General features: G+C 36.1%; 1 protein-coding gene across 3 annotated transcripts in view; it reads right to left on the reverse strand.

The window, feature by feature from the left end:
• Cntnap5 (contactin associated protein family member 5) overlaps positions 1-18,301 on the reverse strand; it is a 791,405-nt gene that overhangs the window by 409,222 nt on the left and 363,882 nt on the right. For all 3 annotated transcript variants that reach the window (XM_076865870.2, XM_076865869.2, XM_076865868.2), the window contains exons 5-6: positions 15,611-15,814; positions 6,613-6,797 (exon numbers count right to left, since the gene is read on the reverse strand). In XM_076865870.2, coding sequence (XP_076721985.1) covers positions 6,613-6,797; positions 15,611-15,814 — 389 coding nt within the window. The remainder of the gene's footprint in view (positions 1-6,612; positions 6,798-15,610; positions 15,815-18,301) is intronic.

Below are 18,301 nucleotides of genomic sequence, written 5' to 3' on the forward strand. Positions count from 1 at the left end.
ACCTGGTCTCACATGCTGGCCCTACTGCTGTGGCAGGGGTTAGTGGACAATAGGGATTGTGGGACTCAACAATTTTGCTCTGTCTTTTAGGTTTTTATTTGTGATGTAGTAGTTGATAACCTCCTTGGTAGGGATTGTTTAGAGGTTAAACAAAAATCACAACTGCCACACATAATAGGAATAATTTTCCTTTTCATTTTTTCATTGTCATTTCCTTTTTGCTTTTCTTTCTTTTTTATTTTCTTCAGTTTATTCTTCACCTTGATGTCCTCCTGTGTTAGCCTTGAAACTGATTTTCCAAAGAAAGAAAAGGATCGATAACAATTATACTCTCTCATGGCCTTGAAAACAGTTTCCCTAGTGATCTGTAGTTATTTTGATCACCAAATAAACACCTTTATGATGTCCATCCAGTCAAATGACTGTCTTAGTTGTAAGAGAAGTGTCCGTTAGGCCATGCCAAGCAATGGTAAGGCAGCATCAAAGGTGGCCTCTGAGCATGGAGAAATTATTACATCCTCTTTATGAGATGAAAAATAGGCCTTAGGTTCATATTATTTGGGATTTACATAAAAACAATCATTCATTTATTCAACAAATATTTCCTTACTGTGTTTTCCAAGCCAGATACAATTCTACAGAAATAAATGAAAATAAAAAAGGAAAACCTTGGCCTTTTTAATGAGGCCTTTTTTAATGAGGGGTGGGGATGCTAAGACACAACTCAAAAAAAAAAAACAGTAAGTAAATTTAATTATAGATTATGAAGCAATGTGCTTTTGAAAATAAACTGTGAATTAAATCAGAGCATGTAGTGTTAGAAATAAATATAAGAAACATTTCTTAAATCATTCACTATTTTTATTGCCTCAGCTTCTTAAAACATTTCTTTATTTGCACATGGTATAAATTCAAAAGGTTAAAGGAGAGTATATAGTTAAAAAAACTTCTTCTTGTTTTATCCCACACTTTGAGATTCTTTCTCACTAGTCTCTTTAGCCTCCTTAAAATTTTTTCTATTTGCACATTTTCAAGTTTATATAATCTCTGCTTTTAAAACATACACTATTTATTTGTACTATTACACATTGATTTTTCTTTTGTATTTTCTTTTCTTCTTTACATTTCTTATGAAATATTTATCTTCTAAGACTGGAAAAATTTTGTCTAGTTAGAACATTCTATTATTATTTTTATTGGTGCATTATTGATTTTCCTTTCTATTGAACAATTAATATTAAGAAGTTTCAAATTAGAACATATGGGACTGTCTCTGTCATTAATGAGTGCTACTTTTGTACGGTTTTATAAAGCATCCTCACAGTAGGTGAGCTGAAGGCCAACATCTGACTACTTTACATTCCTGGTAAAGATACAGAATCGTTTTTAGATTCAGACAGCTTTCAATTCACACAGATGACAAATAAAACAAGAGACATATTTTGCAGCTGCCCTTGGTCCCTGCCCTACATACCCAAAACAATGGCTCCTAAAGAAAATGGAAGAGATGACCTTCGCATAAGTGTGTGTTCCCATTCCTCAGTATGTAATTGTAAATTGCAGTTTAAAAAAGTTTATATGATACAGCTGTATTCTAGGAGAACAGGGTGAAAACCTTACACCTTATCAGATTGGGGAGGTGATTAGAAACTGCACCCTAACAGCTTCCCTGGGTCAGGGAGGTGAGTGAAAGAGAATCTCTGGGCAGATCCTCCCCAGCCTCTCATGTTTCCTTGGATCACAGAATATCTTGCCAAGATTTAGATGACCTCCTGCTGTGAACTGCAGGCTGTGTGGCCTATGTGGAGAATGCAAAGTCACCTAGGCACTGAAGTGGAGCTGCTCCTCCCGTGAGATGATCATAATGTGTCAATAATTACTTTTGAAGGATTTGGGGAAAATTTTTCATTTTTAATTTCTAGAATATATGCATTGCACACATTACTTTATAATTATAGGAAAATTGTTAGAAACAGAATGTTGTAGTGAAAGAAATGTTTTTTCTAATTTTGAATGACATTATCCTTTCTTAAATATTGCATTAATTACTATGCCAACAACAATATACAATATCATTTTGGTTTCTTTTTATCATGCTATTGTGGCAGATTATATAGTGTTGGACTTTGTAATTTGGAGCATGAATTGGTATTTCTTTCTTTCATGTTTTTTTTTTTTTAATTAGAGAGTTTGAAGACCCTTTTGCATATGAAAGTCATTTGTATTTTTTTTTTATATTCATGTTCTTTCCCTGTTTTTTTCCAGTGGGATACCTGTTTCAAAAAAATGTAGGGAGGCTTTGTTTATTAGTAATATTATAATATTTTTGAAGTACTTTTTCTAGTTATTTGGTGGAGGGTGGCATTATTAAACTTAGTTTTTACAAAAAGTACAAGTTATTTATTTCTCATTTTATATAGGCACATTTTTTTTCAGATAGGTAAAATTTTTTATATATTTTATTCCCAGGTTCCTGAAATCTACATCATACTTAGAAGGACCTTAAACATTTTTAGATTATGAAACTATATCTCATTTTTTAAAAAAACTTCAATCTTGTTTTTGAAGATATACCACACATGTATTTTTAAACATGAAAGGATCTTAATCTAGCTTTAGGGTTTTGTATATATGTCTTAAGATTTTTACTAAAATACATTTTGTAGTTTATGAAATGTCTGTTATTTATAGAGTAGAAACATGTAACTCATTTCTTTTTTCAAAAACAAATTTTTTAAAGTTTGAGTACATATAGTGATCTAAAACGGGACCACCTAGCACTATTGATAGGAAAGGACTTTTTCAATACAGGGGTATCAGAGGCATAAGGTCCTAAAAATGTCTTTTCTAAAGCCTTTCTGCTTCAGGCTAGAAGAAATGCAAACTGCTATGGTACCTCTCACAGCATTCAGAAAAGTCACATGGATTAAGTGATGTGAACTAGGAAGACATCCCAATACAAAGTACTTGATCTACATCTTTTTTCCTGCTTATCTTTTTGACAGAGGTCTCCTGAGCCTTGTCTGTGTTCACCTTCTAGGTTGGACAAGAAGCAGACAGTCTCATGCCTTACATGGCAAATGCCAGACTAGTTGCCTCATACAAAGTCATAATGTCACTTGATTGACCTCCATATGACAGTCTAAGAAGAAGCCACTGTACTTTCTTTGTCAACTACTATTCACAATATGGTAAAATCTGAGAAAGAAAAATAGGTTTATATCAAACAGTTAGACTTCGCATAAAATTTGATAGAGAACAGCTCTACAGCAGGAGGATGCTCTGATGTTGGGTCACTGGAGCCTGAGGTTGTGAACTCAGCCATCTTTCTAGCTGGCGGTAGCCCAGGCCTCATGTGCGCACAGAAGGGCTCAAGGCATAAACCAAAACTGATCAATATATAATTCTGCAATAAAGCATATCTTAGATTTAAATATCTTGTTTGACTATATTGTTTCCAATAATAGTGCCAATTTTGCTTCTCAGTAATCAGAGTTGTGAGTTTTCATTTCCCTGGTTAACGCAACTACTTGATGAGATAATGGTGGATAGAACTTGACCCTCCCATCCCTGTTCTCTCTCTCTTCTTCATATACCCTTTCAAGTGCATCTGCAAGGCTAGAGACTTTTCTGGGCATATAACTCTTGTTTTCCAGCACAGCCAGCATCTCCCAATGCGATTACAGTCAATCTGTCTTCTTTTATGATCATTAGAGCAACCTGGCTACACATATTTGGAAAGGACTACATCCCCTGAAGCAAAGGTTGCTTGGGAGAAACTTTTCAAGGTGTTTCTTTCCTAGGAATCATTTTTTATAAGACATCAAAACATCAATGCATGCCCTAAAGAAATCAGATCCAACTTCATAAACTGAGTGACATCATTGGATTTCATTTCCCAGAATGCTGACATTCATTTCAATGTCACTCAGCTGTGATTGCATACAGATTCTATACACAAGAGATCATAGGTAAACAGATTCTGGCAAGTCAATTAAGTCAAGCAATGGTGAATTTTAGAACCATCCCCTTGGACATTAAAGGGAAAGTATTTGAGGGACTTGGTAATACTGAGTGATAATTTTGTAGGTTTTTCTTTTATTATTGTTTTCAAATTCATCAAAGACCTCTCTGCTTTGAAGTAATTTTATATAGTGTGTTCACTTTGTTCTTTTTTTGTGTTTTCAATCAATTAAACAATTAGACAAAGGGAGAGTGATGGATATTCACAGACTTCCAATTTTCAGCAACTCTAAAGTATCATTCTGGCATCTAGCATTCTGAGTCAAAAATAACAACTTTTCTTTTGAAGTTAATGAATGGCATGCCTTATCTACAGTGTACTAAAGTAACATTAGGATCAAAAGAAGAGATTTTTCTCTAAGTTTATAATTGTGATTGAAAACAAAAAAATAGGCCACCTCCTAATTTTTCAAGCACCAATCTCCATCTCCACTGTTGTGTTATCTACTCAATTGGTAATTGAAATTGTCTCCAAACAGGATTTCCTACTCTCTGTTCAGAAACTCCTTCCTTCCACCCATCTGCAAACCCGAGCTACACATAACCTTCAGAGTGACTGCTGTGAGACTGTAGTTCTGAGATATCAGGAACTTCAGGATTCCCTGGAGGACTTCTAAGCAAATTGCTGAGTCCTATCCCACAATTTCTGATTCAGTGGGAAAGGGAGGATCATGAATATGTTCACTTTCAGCGAGTTTCCAGTGGTTTCTGGTTGGACTGGCCCTGAATCAAACATTTAGAAATGCTAGTCTAAAATGAGAAATTGGCCATGTTACCATCATGAAAAAATTCTTCAGTCGTTCTTCATTCTCAATAATGTAAGATCATTAACAAGGCTCAAATGGCCCTCTACCAGTCCACGCTTTCCTAATTATTAAAATTTATCTTTCACTATTTCATGCCTCAAGTGGACTATTGATAAAGGTTTAACAGATGGAGGTTCAAGGTGGGTCACTGACACACAGAGAGACGTGTACAAGTGTGTGTGTATAGACATAGATCATTCTCTTATAAGCAATGTGCAATACACAATTTATAAATAATAAACCATACACTAAGGTTTGTCATTAAGTTTCATCTAATCAGTTGATTTTTTTTAACCGATTGATTTTTATATACATTTTTTACTCTTTTGCAGTCACCTATGGTTTCTGTCATATATTCTTTATTCTTTGCACAAGTCTTTAAAAATGTAAAAATTAATCCTAAAGGAGTCACATGAAAATAGTTTTCAAACCAGAGTTTTCTGATTAAGCCAGAGTTTAATCAAATTAAACTTTGATTCATTGTGTTTGATAATATCCATAGTATAGATTCTTCCACTATTGTGGATGTCAAGCTATCAGAGAGAGATCAATAAACGTGAAATTGGGAAGGCATGCTATAGTAACCCAGTGCAGAGGATTTTCACTGCACTGGTAGAATGATTACCAAAAGCTTGAAGAGTTCATTTAGATAGATAATGGATAGATAATTATATGGTAAAATAATAAGAAAGTAATAATTTGTTGCCTTTTAAAATATTTTACTTAATTGTCAGCTTATGCAACTTAACTTTTAATAACGACTGTGTTTATCAACCAACTCACAGAATTTCTGAAAATCTAATATCTGTCCCTTATAATTTGAACTGACCTCAACAAACCACTATTGGCCTACTGCTTTAAATAACACAAATCCTGGACAAGACTAGCAGCATATCATGCTCTGTGCCCTGGTGTACCTCTCTGACCATTTCTATCAGGATAACTTAACTCGTCCAGGACTTAGCAGTGTGTCCTGCTGGGAGCCTTCTGCCATTTCCCAGACTGACCCCAGTATTCTCTCAGTGTCCATGGCTTCCTACCCCTTTAGCACCTCCTTGTTCTATAGTGGTTTACGTTGACTAATAGACTATAAGCTTCTCTAACGCAAGGAATTAGACTCAGTCATCTCTGAGCCCACCATGAAGCCTGGTAATCCAGGAAAGGTACAATAGACATTTCTTGAACTCAATTACTAGTAAAATGGCTAATTCTTGGTTGCCAATTTTTAGAACTCTGTGCAACCTCCTTGGCAGTGTTCATCCAGTATATTTCACTGTGGCTCTTCCACAAGGGAGCAAGGAGAAACAGCTTTTCATGCCTTAGTCAAACATCTGCATAGGAATGGTCATAAAGGCTAATGATTTTAGTCCAGATTCTAGACTCCTGGAGATTTTATTTATAATTTCTAGGTCTTTCATTGACCCGGCTAAATTGAAGTTTAATTGAAGAATGACTATGTTTAATCCAGGGATTTGACAAAAACACAGAAAGGCTACACATGTGCGAGCACATACATGTGTGTGCACATGTACACCCAGTAATAGGGAAATCTTCAGAGTTTGAAACACACAGTTAGTTGGTACCTCACTGGTAACCCCTCTTATCACCTTACTGCTCAGATTCCTGGACTCCTTTCCTTGGAGATTGTCTGGCATAGATGGAGGGGAGATAAGTCCCGGGGCAAGATTCCTCAGTGCACCATGTCTCCCAATGGCTCTGTTTACTGGTTTTCTTATGCCTCTTGAGAAAATGACCTAGAGATGTGCAGGGAGAGTCAACTCACCTCATAATCAATGTCCAGGGCATCTGCCTCACCCTTGGTCCGGAAGTGCTGTGTGTGTTTGTCCACAGTGAAGTTCACCTGCTTGCCCACCCGTTCGATGAGGACCCAGTGCCAGTGCTGATCATCCAGGAGGCTGCCCAGGGTGGCGGAGGGTGGGCTGCTGCTGAGTCGAACTTTACTGTCATCTGTGGGGAAGGAAGAAGGGAAAATGGCATCTGTGTGCGAGGGCAGCTTCCAGGACTAAAACCTTCTGTGAACATGACCCACCCTCTCTCCTAGAGGTAAAGAGGGACTGTCTTTTGACAAACCAACAACTGTGCAGAACTTGTGAAGGAGTAACAGATTTTGCCCACAGATTCTGAGACGGAATTCTAATTCAAACCCTACACTCCCAGCTTTCAGACATGAATGTTTCCAGGACCAGAACAATGAAATAGTAAAAAGAACTCTATATCTTAAGGGCCTCAAAATTGAAATTGAAAATAGGGTTTTAACTCTAAGAAAAAATACCCATTCTTTGAAATTTAGAATCTTTGTAGTGGAGAAAGCAGATCATGAACCATGCTTGGGAGGACGGGAAAACTTGGAAAAGGTGAAGTGGGGTCAGTGGGCACATCATATTAGATGAGTCTGTGGGCAGAGGAAAAGGTTAGGAGCTAATTATTCTAGCTGACACTCTCCAGTGCTCAATTGTACGTACAATATTTAAGTATGAGGCTAATCCCTCTATCTTATTACCCAGTTTGGCAAATAAGGAATCTGAGGCTCAGCCAGGTAAGGCTGCATGCCTCAGAGGTACACTGATTGCACTCTGATTACAGGTAGTGATCATGGCACAGGTCTCATGCGGTGATGATTCAGCCCTACAATGGGACCACAATACTTCTTGTGGGATGATGTGGGAAATTCAGATGTAGAGTAATTTCTCTGTCAAGTCAACCTATCTTCCCTTTCCCTCTCCCTCCTCCAGTTTTAGGGAAGTCCTTGGATATATCTTCCCACCAAATAGACCACAACTCCCTAGCATCCTTCGCCCCATGCCCTTGGCAGATTTGGTCTCAGCCTTAGCAAAATGAACAACTAAATACAAATGACATTTACTTATATGTAAGTTTTCAATTTGGAAAATATTCCATGTGTTCCGTCTTCTGAGAAACTGAAAACGAAGTGTCTGTCCTCTCTTGTGACATGTTTTTTTCTCAGCACAGCAGCAGCAGCCTGTTCAACAGTGTGACATTAAGGGGGCAGGAGCTGCCATCTCCCTGTAGGCTGTTTACTCCCACCTCCAGTATGGCCCAAAGTCACTGCTTAAGAACACTGTGTCGCTTCATATAGGAGTGCATATGGGGACACCAAAGTTATAATAATTGGGAAATAAGAGCCAGCCACTTAGTACCTAATTCTCCTAATTGATTACTTATTTGCTCCACAACTTTTGAAATTTCACTCTTTGATAGATTATGCTAATAAATGAATAGATATTTATCTTTTTCTTTCTCTTTCTGTCCCTTCCACAGGCAACATAAACTACCTGTGCTGGTCACAGCAACAGCTGATATGTTAAGTAGATAAGAATTATAAAGATGTACAGCCCTTTCTGAAGTCTTAGTGTGGAGACCCTCCACAAAAACATCTGTGGAAAATGTCCTGGGTAATCATCAAGAATACAAATAATAATAAACACCTGTGAGGATGTGGAGAATAAAGAACACTTGCACACTGTTGGTGGGACTATACGTACTACAACCTCTGTGAAAAGCAGTATGGGAGTTCCTCAAAAGATTAGGAATGAGACATCATATGATCTACTTATGCCACTTCTCAATATTTATCCTAATAACCTGAAATCAGCATACTATGGTGATACATGCATACCCATATTTATAGAAGCACAATTCCACAATAGTCAAGTTATAGAACCAGCTCTGTTGTCCATCAACAGATGAATGAATTAAAAAATGTGGTAGAGATACACAATGAAATTTTACTTGCTTCTAAAAAAGAATGATGTTTTTGTCATATGCAGAAAAATGGACAGAACTAGAGAATACTATGTTAACCAATATCCACCAGATCAGAAAGTGAAGAGTCATTTTTTTTTCTCATACGTGGGAGATAGAGAATAAAACAGAACAAAAATATGGAGAAGGGAAATCTCATGATATTAGAAGGGACTTCAGTAGAGTAGAAGAAGGAGACCAGGTAGAGGGAGGAGTGAGGAGAAAAGGAAAGTAGGGGAGAATGAAATTGACTAAATTTTGTTTTGTGCCCACATGGGTATATCACGATGAGTGATGAATCTCACTCTTATGTATAATTAAAATGACCCAATGAAATATATCTTAAAAGTGTCCTGGAGACAAACAATAGTCAGTGCAGGGAGTTGTGGAAATGCAGCCTGGAAAGCTGGAGAAGCCTCCTTACTTCTTACTTACAGAGCAGCAATGGGCAGAATTAAGAGCAGAAGAAGGAGCCTTGTTACCCAGCCAGGAGAAACAAATGCCAAGGCTCAGAGAGGCACAAGAAAATGGCAGAGCAATCTTGGAAGCAAAGCATGGGACGTGGTTGCAAGAGCCAGAACCCATGATCCAGAACTTTGTGTACTAGGTTGCATGATTTATATTGTATCTCTAAGGAATGGGAACATGAACAAACTAGGAAATCAGAGATTATTAGTCCATCTTAATACTGAGGAAAGGTTATTTTGGCAGCTGTTTGAGAATTTGATTTTTGATGTCAAGTTGTCCTCTGTTAATGCTGTACCTATTTAAACTCCTGACGATAAGGATGAGAATCCTTCACCACAGGCTTCCCAACAAATTAGGCTCTAGCTAAAAAAAAAAAAATAATTAAATAAATAAATAAATAAATAATTTGCCTGATAGATTAAAAAAAAATTAAAAAATAAAAAGCATTTCTGAGTAATTTTAATATGCATTTCTCCTAATATGGATGAAATTGAAAATCTCCTCATTTTTGTGTTTTCTCTTCTGTGAACTGTTTCCTCCCATCTCATGTCTATTTATTTCTCTATCAGTTTGTATTTAGCCCACTGTCTGTACTAACAATTTGGGCAGCACCATTTTTGTTGTGTCTCTTTATTCTATTCTTGATGTTGCTTCTGTTTTTGGTTGGTTGTTCATTTTATTCACCACCAATATATTTTTTGTTTTAAAAATTCTATCATCTCATTTTTTATGGCTTCTGAAATCATATTATAGTTTAAAAGATTTTCCCTATTCCAAGATCACTGTAGAATTCTCCCAAATTTTCTTCTAGTTCATTTAATTTGGAATTTATTCTGGTATATGGCATAAGGCACAGTTCTATCTTTATTTTATGCTCTTAGATGATTACCTAATTGTTTTAAATCTATTACTTTAAAATTCCTAGGTGATTATTTATGGAAATGAACATAATGTGCAAAACGTAAGGAGAAAGCTACTAAGTCAGATGAGTAGCTTGGTAGGTTGATGAGATCTTTAAGTCCTGAAACTTCAAGTAGTAAGTTTTGAATTGGTTGTTACCCACTGTAGACTCCTTGCTTCCATTATCACATCAACACCCTGTGAATCTGGGAAAGGGAGCAAGCATCCATAGCCCCACCCTCATTCTTCTCAAGGTCTAAGGTTATCCCTTCCTCTCCCATGCCCTAACCCAGACTAGGAAAGTGGCATTACTGTCATTCCACCTAACAATTCTTCTCCTTATATATTTTTTTAACATTTTAGGGCAATAAAAGTACACATTTTAAATAAACGGTGACTATTCCTTACTGCATTTAATGAACCTCTAAACATTAATTAACAAACATCATTTCATACAACATAGTTCCTGAGACTTTTACAAACACATAAAGCAATTTGTTGGTCTTTCCTTACTTCTAAGGAAACAGGTTAAGATTGTTCCTTGTTTATCTTGTTAATTTACTTAGTCAATATTTTATTGCCTAAAGATAATGCAAAATTGAATTCCATCAATATTTTGAAAAAAAAAAGTTAATAGGTATTGATGAACATTAAAAATATATTTATGACATTTTATGTAGTCATCTACTTTCTGGAAATTTATTTGAAGAAAACCAATTAAAGTGTGGTAAAGAAAATTTTAAATGGCTCCTGATTTAAAAACTAGAGATAATATCCAATAATTTGGAAAGAGGAAAAATATCTTATGTATAAGTTAGAATTACCAAATAGACTATTATAGAGCCATCAAATGATATTTATAAAGTATTTATATCATGTTAAAATATACTTAGTACTGAATAACCTTTTTAATAAAATAAACAGTAACATTTAATAAATAAAATACTTAAAAATTTATATGTTGCTGATTTAAAATATATAAAAGCAGAACAGAACATGATAAATATAATCTAAACACAGCTATGGAAAAGGCACAGAAAAGTATTATGAGCAGACATAATTCAAGAACACATTTACCACAACACATTCTTTCCCTCCCCTTTTATTCTATATTTTAGAGGGAGCATAACTAGTTTTGATAATGGAAAAAATGAATCTCATTAAACACACAATCCTCATCCTGTATAGCTGCTTCATTAAAAATAATACATCAGTGATGTATAAATTATTGAATATCTCTGAATTGTAAGTTACTTTTTTTTTTCTTATTGCTGGGGATTAAACCTAGGGCCTTAAGCATGCTAGGTAGTTGTTCTACCACTGAACTGCACCAGTAGATCACATGTGCTTTTAAATTAACCAAAAAAGATAACTCAGGAATGAATTTAACTCCCCCTCTTCTTTAGTTATTTTACACTACCACTCAGATATTTTGCATTAAAACAAGTTAAGTGAATGTTGGTTTGGTTAAACAATTGGAAAAAGAGAATTTCTGCAAATCATTGAGAAGGGTTTGAATCATCTAGAAATCTTCATTATTAGACATTACAACAAAAATTCAATTCTCAGGAAATGATTACACTGTTTATCTTCGAATATCTATTTCAAGTTTTATCTCAGTGGCACTTGAAGTTCTGTTACTTAGTTTTAGCTAGTTTCCAATTTATTAGAGCAATATTTAAAATTCTCATGGGCAATTGTGAAGGATAAAAGAGAGAAGATTATGAAGAAGTTAACTTGTGGGTTGGAAGCACAGGAAAAATTATTCCAATTAAATAAAAACTTGGTCTGAGATAGAGTTAAAATGAATTGATATATGTAACATCTAAGACCCTAAGCAGCAAAATTTATACATGAAACTTGAAATGCTTGCAATTTTAAGTTCATCTTTTTATTCAGTCCCTTACCCCAAAGCGCTGTGGATAGACATGTCAGTCCCCTCATTTCCTTTAGGACTCATTTTTTTTATTTTTATTTTTTTTAATTAAGGTCAACATATAGAACTGTTTTCACCTAAACTCATTGTTTTATTAAATCTTTTCTAGACTTATCTTAACTGTTCAAATATGAATGCCACATTAACTTTCTTTGTGAATTTCAGAAAGCCTGAGAAAAGGGTGGTGAGAACTATTATTTAGATGATATTTTGGCCAAAGTTATTCTTAGAAGGAGATTAATAATTTGCTTTGATAAAACAGGTGGCCATTCATGTGAACCTCCCTATGCCTGGCTCCACCAGACTTTCAGAATCCACCTCCCAACCTTGAACTTGTCACATTATCAATACTAATAATCACTTGGACTTATTAAGCATCTCCCAGAAGGTAAACTTCACATACATTGTTTCAATTATTTCTGATCACAACTCTGTCAAAAGCCCCGTCTCCAAAAAGTCACATGACTTACCCAAGGACACAAAGATTAGGGTTTCAACCCACTTCATCTGATTTCAAAGCTAATATTCTCACCACTCCTCTTACTGAAAAAAAATGCTCGTATTTCTCCCTTATTTCCTGAATTCTTACTATCTGCTCCCCACTGTAGGAACATTGTAATCTATGCTGCTTAGTAGAAATGCAGGGTCTCAGAAAATATTTGGATGAACTGTAAAGCAGATAGTTATGGCAGATGAAAAGGGGGCCATACCGAAGGGGAGGGATATGAAATAGAGAGAAAAAGGCAAATTTTATCTCTGTAGGCTACACAGTTCCAGAAAGCTAGCCCTATAACCTTGCTTGATGGTATGCAAGATTTATGAACAGTCTTTTAAGCACCCAAGTCAGACCTCTGAAGAAAATAAGAAACTAAGAGGAAATAAGCCACTGCAGTGAACCTGACCTTTTAAGTCAGGCAAATCTCTATGTACCAATAAAACAATGAAATCCATGTCTTTTCAAGGAATAAAAATACTTTCCAGATGTAGGAGTTGTTCAGCTCTGGATCCTAATTTATATTCATTCTCTGTGACTTTGTTACTTTAGGAAAGTGTTATCTTAACCTGTTTATGTTATATGGTTTTGATGATTCATAGCTACTACAGATCTTATAAATACTACAAAGTTAGAACATAAGTAGAAAAAGTTATTTTACTAGGCTGCAACTGGCAAATCCAACTTTTCACTGAGCTCAGGCCCTGACTTAATGTACTTGTTTAACCTCTTCTTATTACATAAATGACAGAAATGTGGAACACCTCATCCCACTGACACTTTGTCTGCAATGCCAATCTCCTTCCCCTCTTCATAATTGAATCTTCGGATAATGCAAGGTTAATCCTAGATGCACATGTCCCATCCTGATCTCTCTTCTCACAATCTGACTTGTAAATGTAGTCTGCCTGATATTTAATATATACTTTTTTATGAAGGTTTACAGATTTGGAGAGAGTGCTAATCCCAGGTCGATAGCTATGCAGCAGTGTGATCTTAAGTAACTGACTGAGGTCACTTACTGAGTTTAGATATAAAGTATAGGACTGCTTTGTAACTTAAATGAAATATATATGTGTGTACACATATTCATATATAATATCATATATAATGTTAATGTGTATATATAGGTGTGTGTGTGTACGTATGTATATATAGACATACAAAATGTTCAGTACAGTGCAAGATTCCGGGCTCTTAAAAGTGGCAATCTGAAAAAAAAATTATCTTCCTTAAATATGTGTGAATTGACTCATTAAAATGACTGAATTTCAAAAGAACCGAGTAAATGTTCATTTGACCCTTGGGAGGCTATGAAAAGCTTTCACTGAGATCTCAATGATCTGACCATGCAGTTGAGGGCTTTGGTCTTCAACTGTTGCACTTGGCCCCAAAGGACATCAGCTCTGCACACGTTTATTCTATTCCAGCTGTTCGTATTAGAGATCGCCCAAACATTCTGCCTCAGTTCAAAGGCAATGAATTCTTGTAAGGATGAGTGACCTGAGTGCACTATTGACGTCTTGTTTAGTTCTTACAACAGTTTCCGAGTCACGTCATTCTTGTGCTCTTTGATTCTCCACCTGCCTATGTGGGTTCTGGTTGTTGTCATTCTGTAGAGGGAAGATTGCCATGGGAGATCTGAATGAGATGTGCAGAAACTAGGAAGGGGAGTCTCTCTAATCCCCTTAGGGATTGAAAGAAGAAATGTCTTTCCCATTTAGTAGTCTGGAAAATTCAATATTCTACCTTAAGAGATTAGGCCAAAGAGAACTACCTAGTAAATTGCACTGCAGAACTTATTCTGTTGAAGTCAGACAATGTACTGATACTTAGATAATGGAAATACAAGTCATCAAAGAGTATCTCTTGAAAAGAACACCACACTTTGCGTGTCTCTAAGCACCTGACTAAAGATGCCAATTTTGAGTTGAACTAGGGATTCTGTAGGTTCTTCCTGTCACTGTGCTCATCACAGAGCTCAAGAAGGCCCCCAGAGATGCCTCAAAATAAAGACCCAATGTGTTTGGATTTGGGGGTGATGGATGAGAACACCACTCTTCCTCCTTATGACTGTCCTGCTAATTGCTGGAACATATTTTGCTGTTTTGATATTTCTAGTCTCCCAAGCAACTTGAGTTTACAAACTGCAATCGGTTATGTCTTTCCTTTGTTGCTTCTATCTGAGAGTAAATACTAAAAGACAATGCTCTTCCCCTCCCTTTAATGTTAATAAATATCATATTGGAGCCAAAGTGGTGGCACTCTTATATTAAATGGCCACTTGCTCTCTCTTTACCTTGTCTTTATTTTGTGGTCTTGTTGTTTTATTTTTGGTTTTGTTTTTACCTACAGATGATCCTTTTTGGTTTGCCTTGTCATCTTGAGGAGCTCTGGTCCCCTGCCTTCTGCACTTTGCTTACCCTTCTTCACTTGATCACTTGAAGCAGTCTGAGCCCTGCTCTTTTCTTCCCTGTGTTAGGGGAGCCCACTACAATGAAATACAGACCTGCGTGCAGTGAGGTGGGAAGTCATGCAAAAGCTAACTCAGGTCCCAGGAGGTTCAGGTCCTAACCCCTTGGGAGGAAGGAGGGCATTTTTCACTAAACGAGCTGGCATTGGACAACTCTGATTCACTCTGGCACAACCAAGTCACATTAAAAAAATAACAAGGTTTCCTTTAAGACAAGGGAATGTGCAGACTTAACATCCCCCCGCCTTACATATATCACATCCCTCCCTTCCCGACCCCTGAAGAAATAAACAAAAACAACTTAAATATTTCTCCTCCACTTTCCCCTAAAATCTAACTGTCAAAAATGATCATTATTTCGTAAAAGAGATGGGGGCATGCTCATTATAATACACATGTGCTTAAACTTGCTAAAATTTGAGTTACTAAAAGAAATAACTAGAAAAGAGATATATAGACAAAGAGATACATAACAAATAATAGTTAATTGGTAGTTCCCTCTACATAGCAATACCACCATTTGTCAAATAAAGCCATCTACTATTTAAGTATTTCAAAATATGGTACTTTTCTACCCCCAGGAAGGTAAAGGTGATAGGGCACTTGTAACTCCAGGGATTTCCCTGTGATGTACTGAAAGCACTAGTGTTTATGTGCTACTGTGACTTGTTATGAAGAATAGTTTTTTTGACAGGCATAGGAAGGGAGTGGACAGAGCTTGATCCTACCCAGGTTGAGGTACAAGGCAAGCCTCCCCTTCTGGAGTTCCAGGGTGATGTGGTCTCCACGTTGACCTTCTCCATGGAACAGGACCCCATCTCCTTGCATGCTCTTGAACTTGAGGGAGATCACATCTTTGAGTGTGCTCATCAGTTTCTGATTGAACCTGTAGAGAAGTGAGCTTCTGCCATCAAAGTCAGCAACATCCGATTCTGGGCACAAAAAAGAGAGGAGGAAAAGAAAAATCAGCATTTATCCTTGGGATTCCTGTTCCTGTTTTTCGATCTTAAGCATTAAGCAATTCACAGCAATGTTCTTGAGTTCTGGAAGGACCCACCTCAACAGGAAGCATATAGACTAGACCCAATCTAATTAGACTCAGAGGAATTATTCATTTACAAGCAACCACCACACACTGAGTCAAAGTGAACTGATCATCAGACTGGAAATAAAAAACTCTCATTAGTGATATGTCAGCCTTTGCTTGAGGGGACAAGTACCTATGTCAGGCTTTACTGTCAGATGCCTGGTTTGTAACAACCTCTCATGATTTATCTTCCTTATTAATTTGCTTCTGACAGTTGGAATCATTTGATCTCCACATCTTAGTCTTGATGCTGGAGATCAAAAAGATATAATTTATTATGCCAATTCTGCTTGGGTCATTCTGTCTTCCCAAAAACCTGTGTTCAGAAGGATTCTGAGGATTCTTCTGAGGTCAGCAGAAAAGAACAGTCAGCAAAGAAAGACTTGATGTTTGAACAGAAAGGTAAATACATTGTATCCTTGCCATTCCCGGCTTGTCCTTTGCTGGCTATACAATATAGTGCTTACAAAAAAATTATTAATTATTAGTTTTTACCTTGTAATTATGGGGTATTTTTCTTTCACATAAAATAATAACTACAGATGGGGTACTATGTGATATTTTGACATGTGAACCTTGTGTAATGTTTGAATTAGAGTAAGCATATCTATTTCTTCAATCATTTATAATTTCATTGAGGTAAAAACACTCAAAATCTTTTCTTCCAGATTTCCTAAAATAAATAGTAAATTGGTATTATCTATAATCACCATATAGTGCAATAGGACACCAGAACTTATTTCTCCTGTCTGAATATAGCCTAGTACCTCTTCCCATCTCTCCCCTCCCCAGCCTCCATTAAACACTACTTTACTCTCAACTTCTATGAAGTCAACTTTATGGGTTCCACATAGGCATCACATCTTGTCCATACTTGTCATTCGGTGCCTGGCTTATTTCATTTAACATAGTGTCCTCCAGTTTGGGTATTATTAAAGACAAAAGATAAGATCTTTTAGACCAACTTATGTGCTATACACACATCTGACAAATATATGCCAAAAAAAGCTAATAGAGACTTTAATTTTCATTTTTCCTATTTTCATCATAAAAACTTTTATGGTAAGCTTTTATAAATTTTGTAATAGAACGAAGGTATTGTGACTTGTGCTGCTGTAAACATTGATGTGGCTGTGTCCCTATAGTATGCTGTTTTATTTATATATATATATATATATATATATATATATATATATATATATATATACACATACAGACACACACACAATGGAATTTTACTCAGCAATAAAAGAGGATAAAATCATGGCATTTGCAGGTAAATGGATGGCACTGGAGAAGATAATGCCAAGTGAAGTTACCCAATCTCCAGAAACCAAATGCCGAATGTTTTCTCTGATATAAGGACGCTGACTCATAGTGGGGTAGGGAGGGAGAGTGTGAGAGGAATAGATGAATTCTAGATAGGGAAGAGGGGTGAGAGAGAAAGGAAGGGGACAGGAGATTAGCAAGGATGGTGGAATGTGATAGACATCATTATCCAAAGTACACGTATGAAGACATGAATTGGTGTCAACATACTTTATATACAAGCAGAGATATGAAAATTGTGCTGTATACGTGTAATAAGAATTGCAATGCATTCCGCTGTCATTTATTTTTCTAAATCAATTTTAAAAATCATATATTAGAATAATATGTAACAATGAAAAGAATTAACCTTAAGATGAAAACATGGGCTGGGGATGTGGCTCAAGCGGTAGCGCGCTCGCCTGGCATGCGTGCGGCCCGGGTTCGATCCTCAACACCACATACAAACAAAGATGTTGTGTCTGCCGAAAACTAAAAAATAAATATTGGAAATTCTCTCTCTCTCTCTCTCTCCCTCCCTTTCTCTCTCACTCTCTCTTTAAAAAAAAAAAAGATGAAAACATAATAAATTTCTCAAAATAATGCTAAGCAAAAAAAAAAAAATAGAACAAAAGTAAGACTATTTCATCATAACTTAAAAGAGATTCATGATGTACTATCTTACATGAGTGAAGTAAAGGCAAATAGTGGCTTGAACTGGATGGGATTGCCTATATTTCAAATCTACTACCCAGGAAAACTCAACTTCTCACTATTTGCTAAGTAATTAAAATCCTCAGCTTGAGCATACATAAGGATAAATTAAGCACTTTTTGACTAAGATCAAGAAATATCCTTGTAAATTTAAAAATTCTGAAATGAAGAGAAAAATGAAGTCAGACTTGCCTATGATTAATTTTAAAACACAACTTCACAATTTATTTCTATGAAATTAAGTGAGTATAACCAAAAGGTCATTGATGGCTCCAGATTGTAAAAAGGAACTGCCCAAATGCAGAGAGAT

Source organism: Callospermophilus lateralis, chromosome 9 (assembly GCF_048772815.1).
Source record: "Callospermophilus lateralis isolate mCalLat2 chromosome 9, mCalLat2.hap1, whole genome shotgun sequence".
Classification (NCBI taxonomy): domain Eukaryota; kingdom Metazoa; phylum Chordata; class Mammalia; order Rodentia; family Sciuridae; genus Callospermophilus; species Callospermophilus lateralis.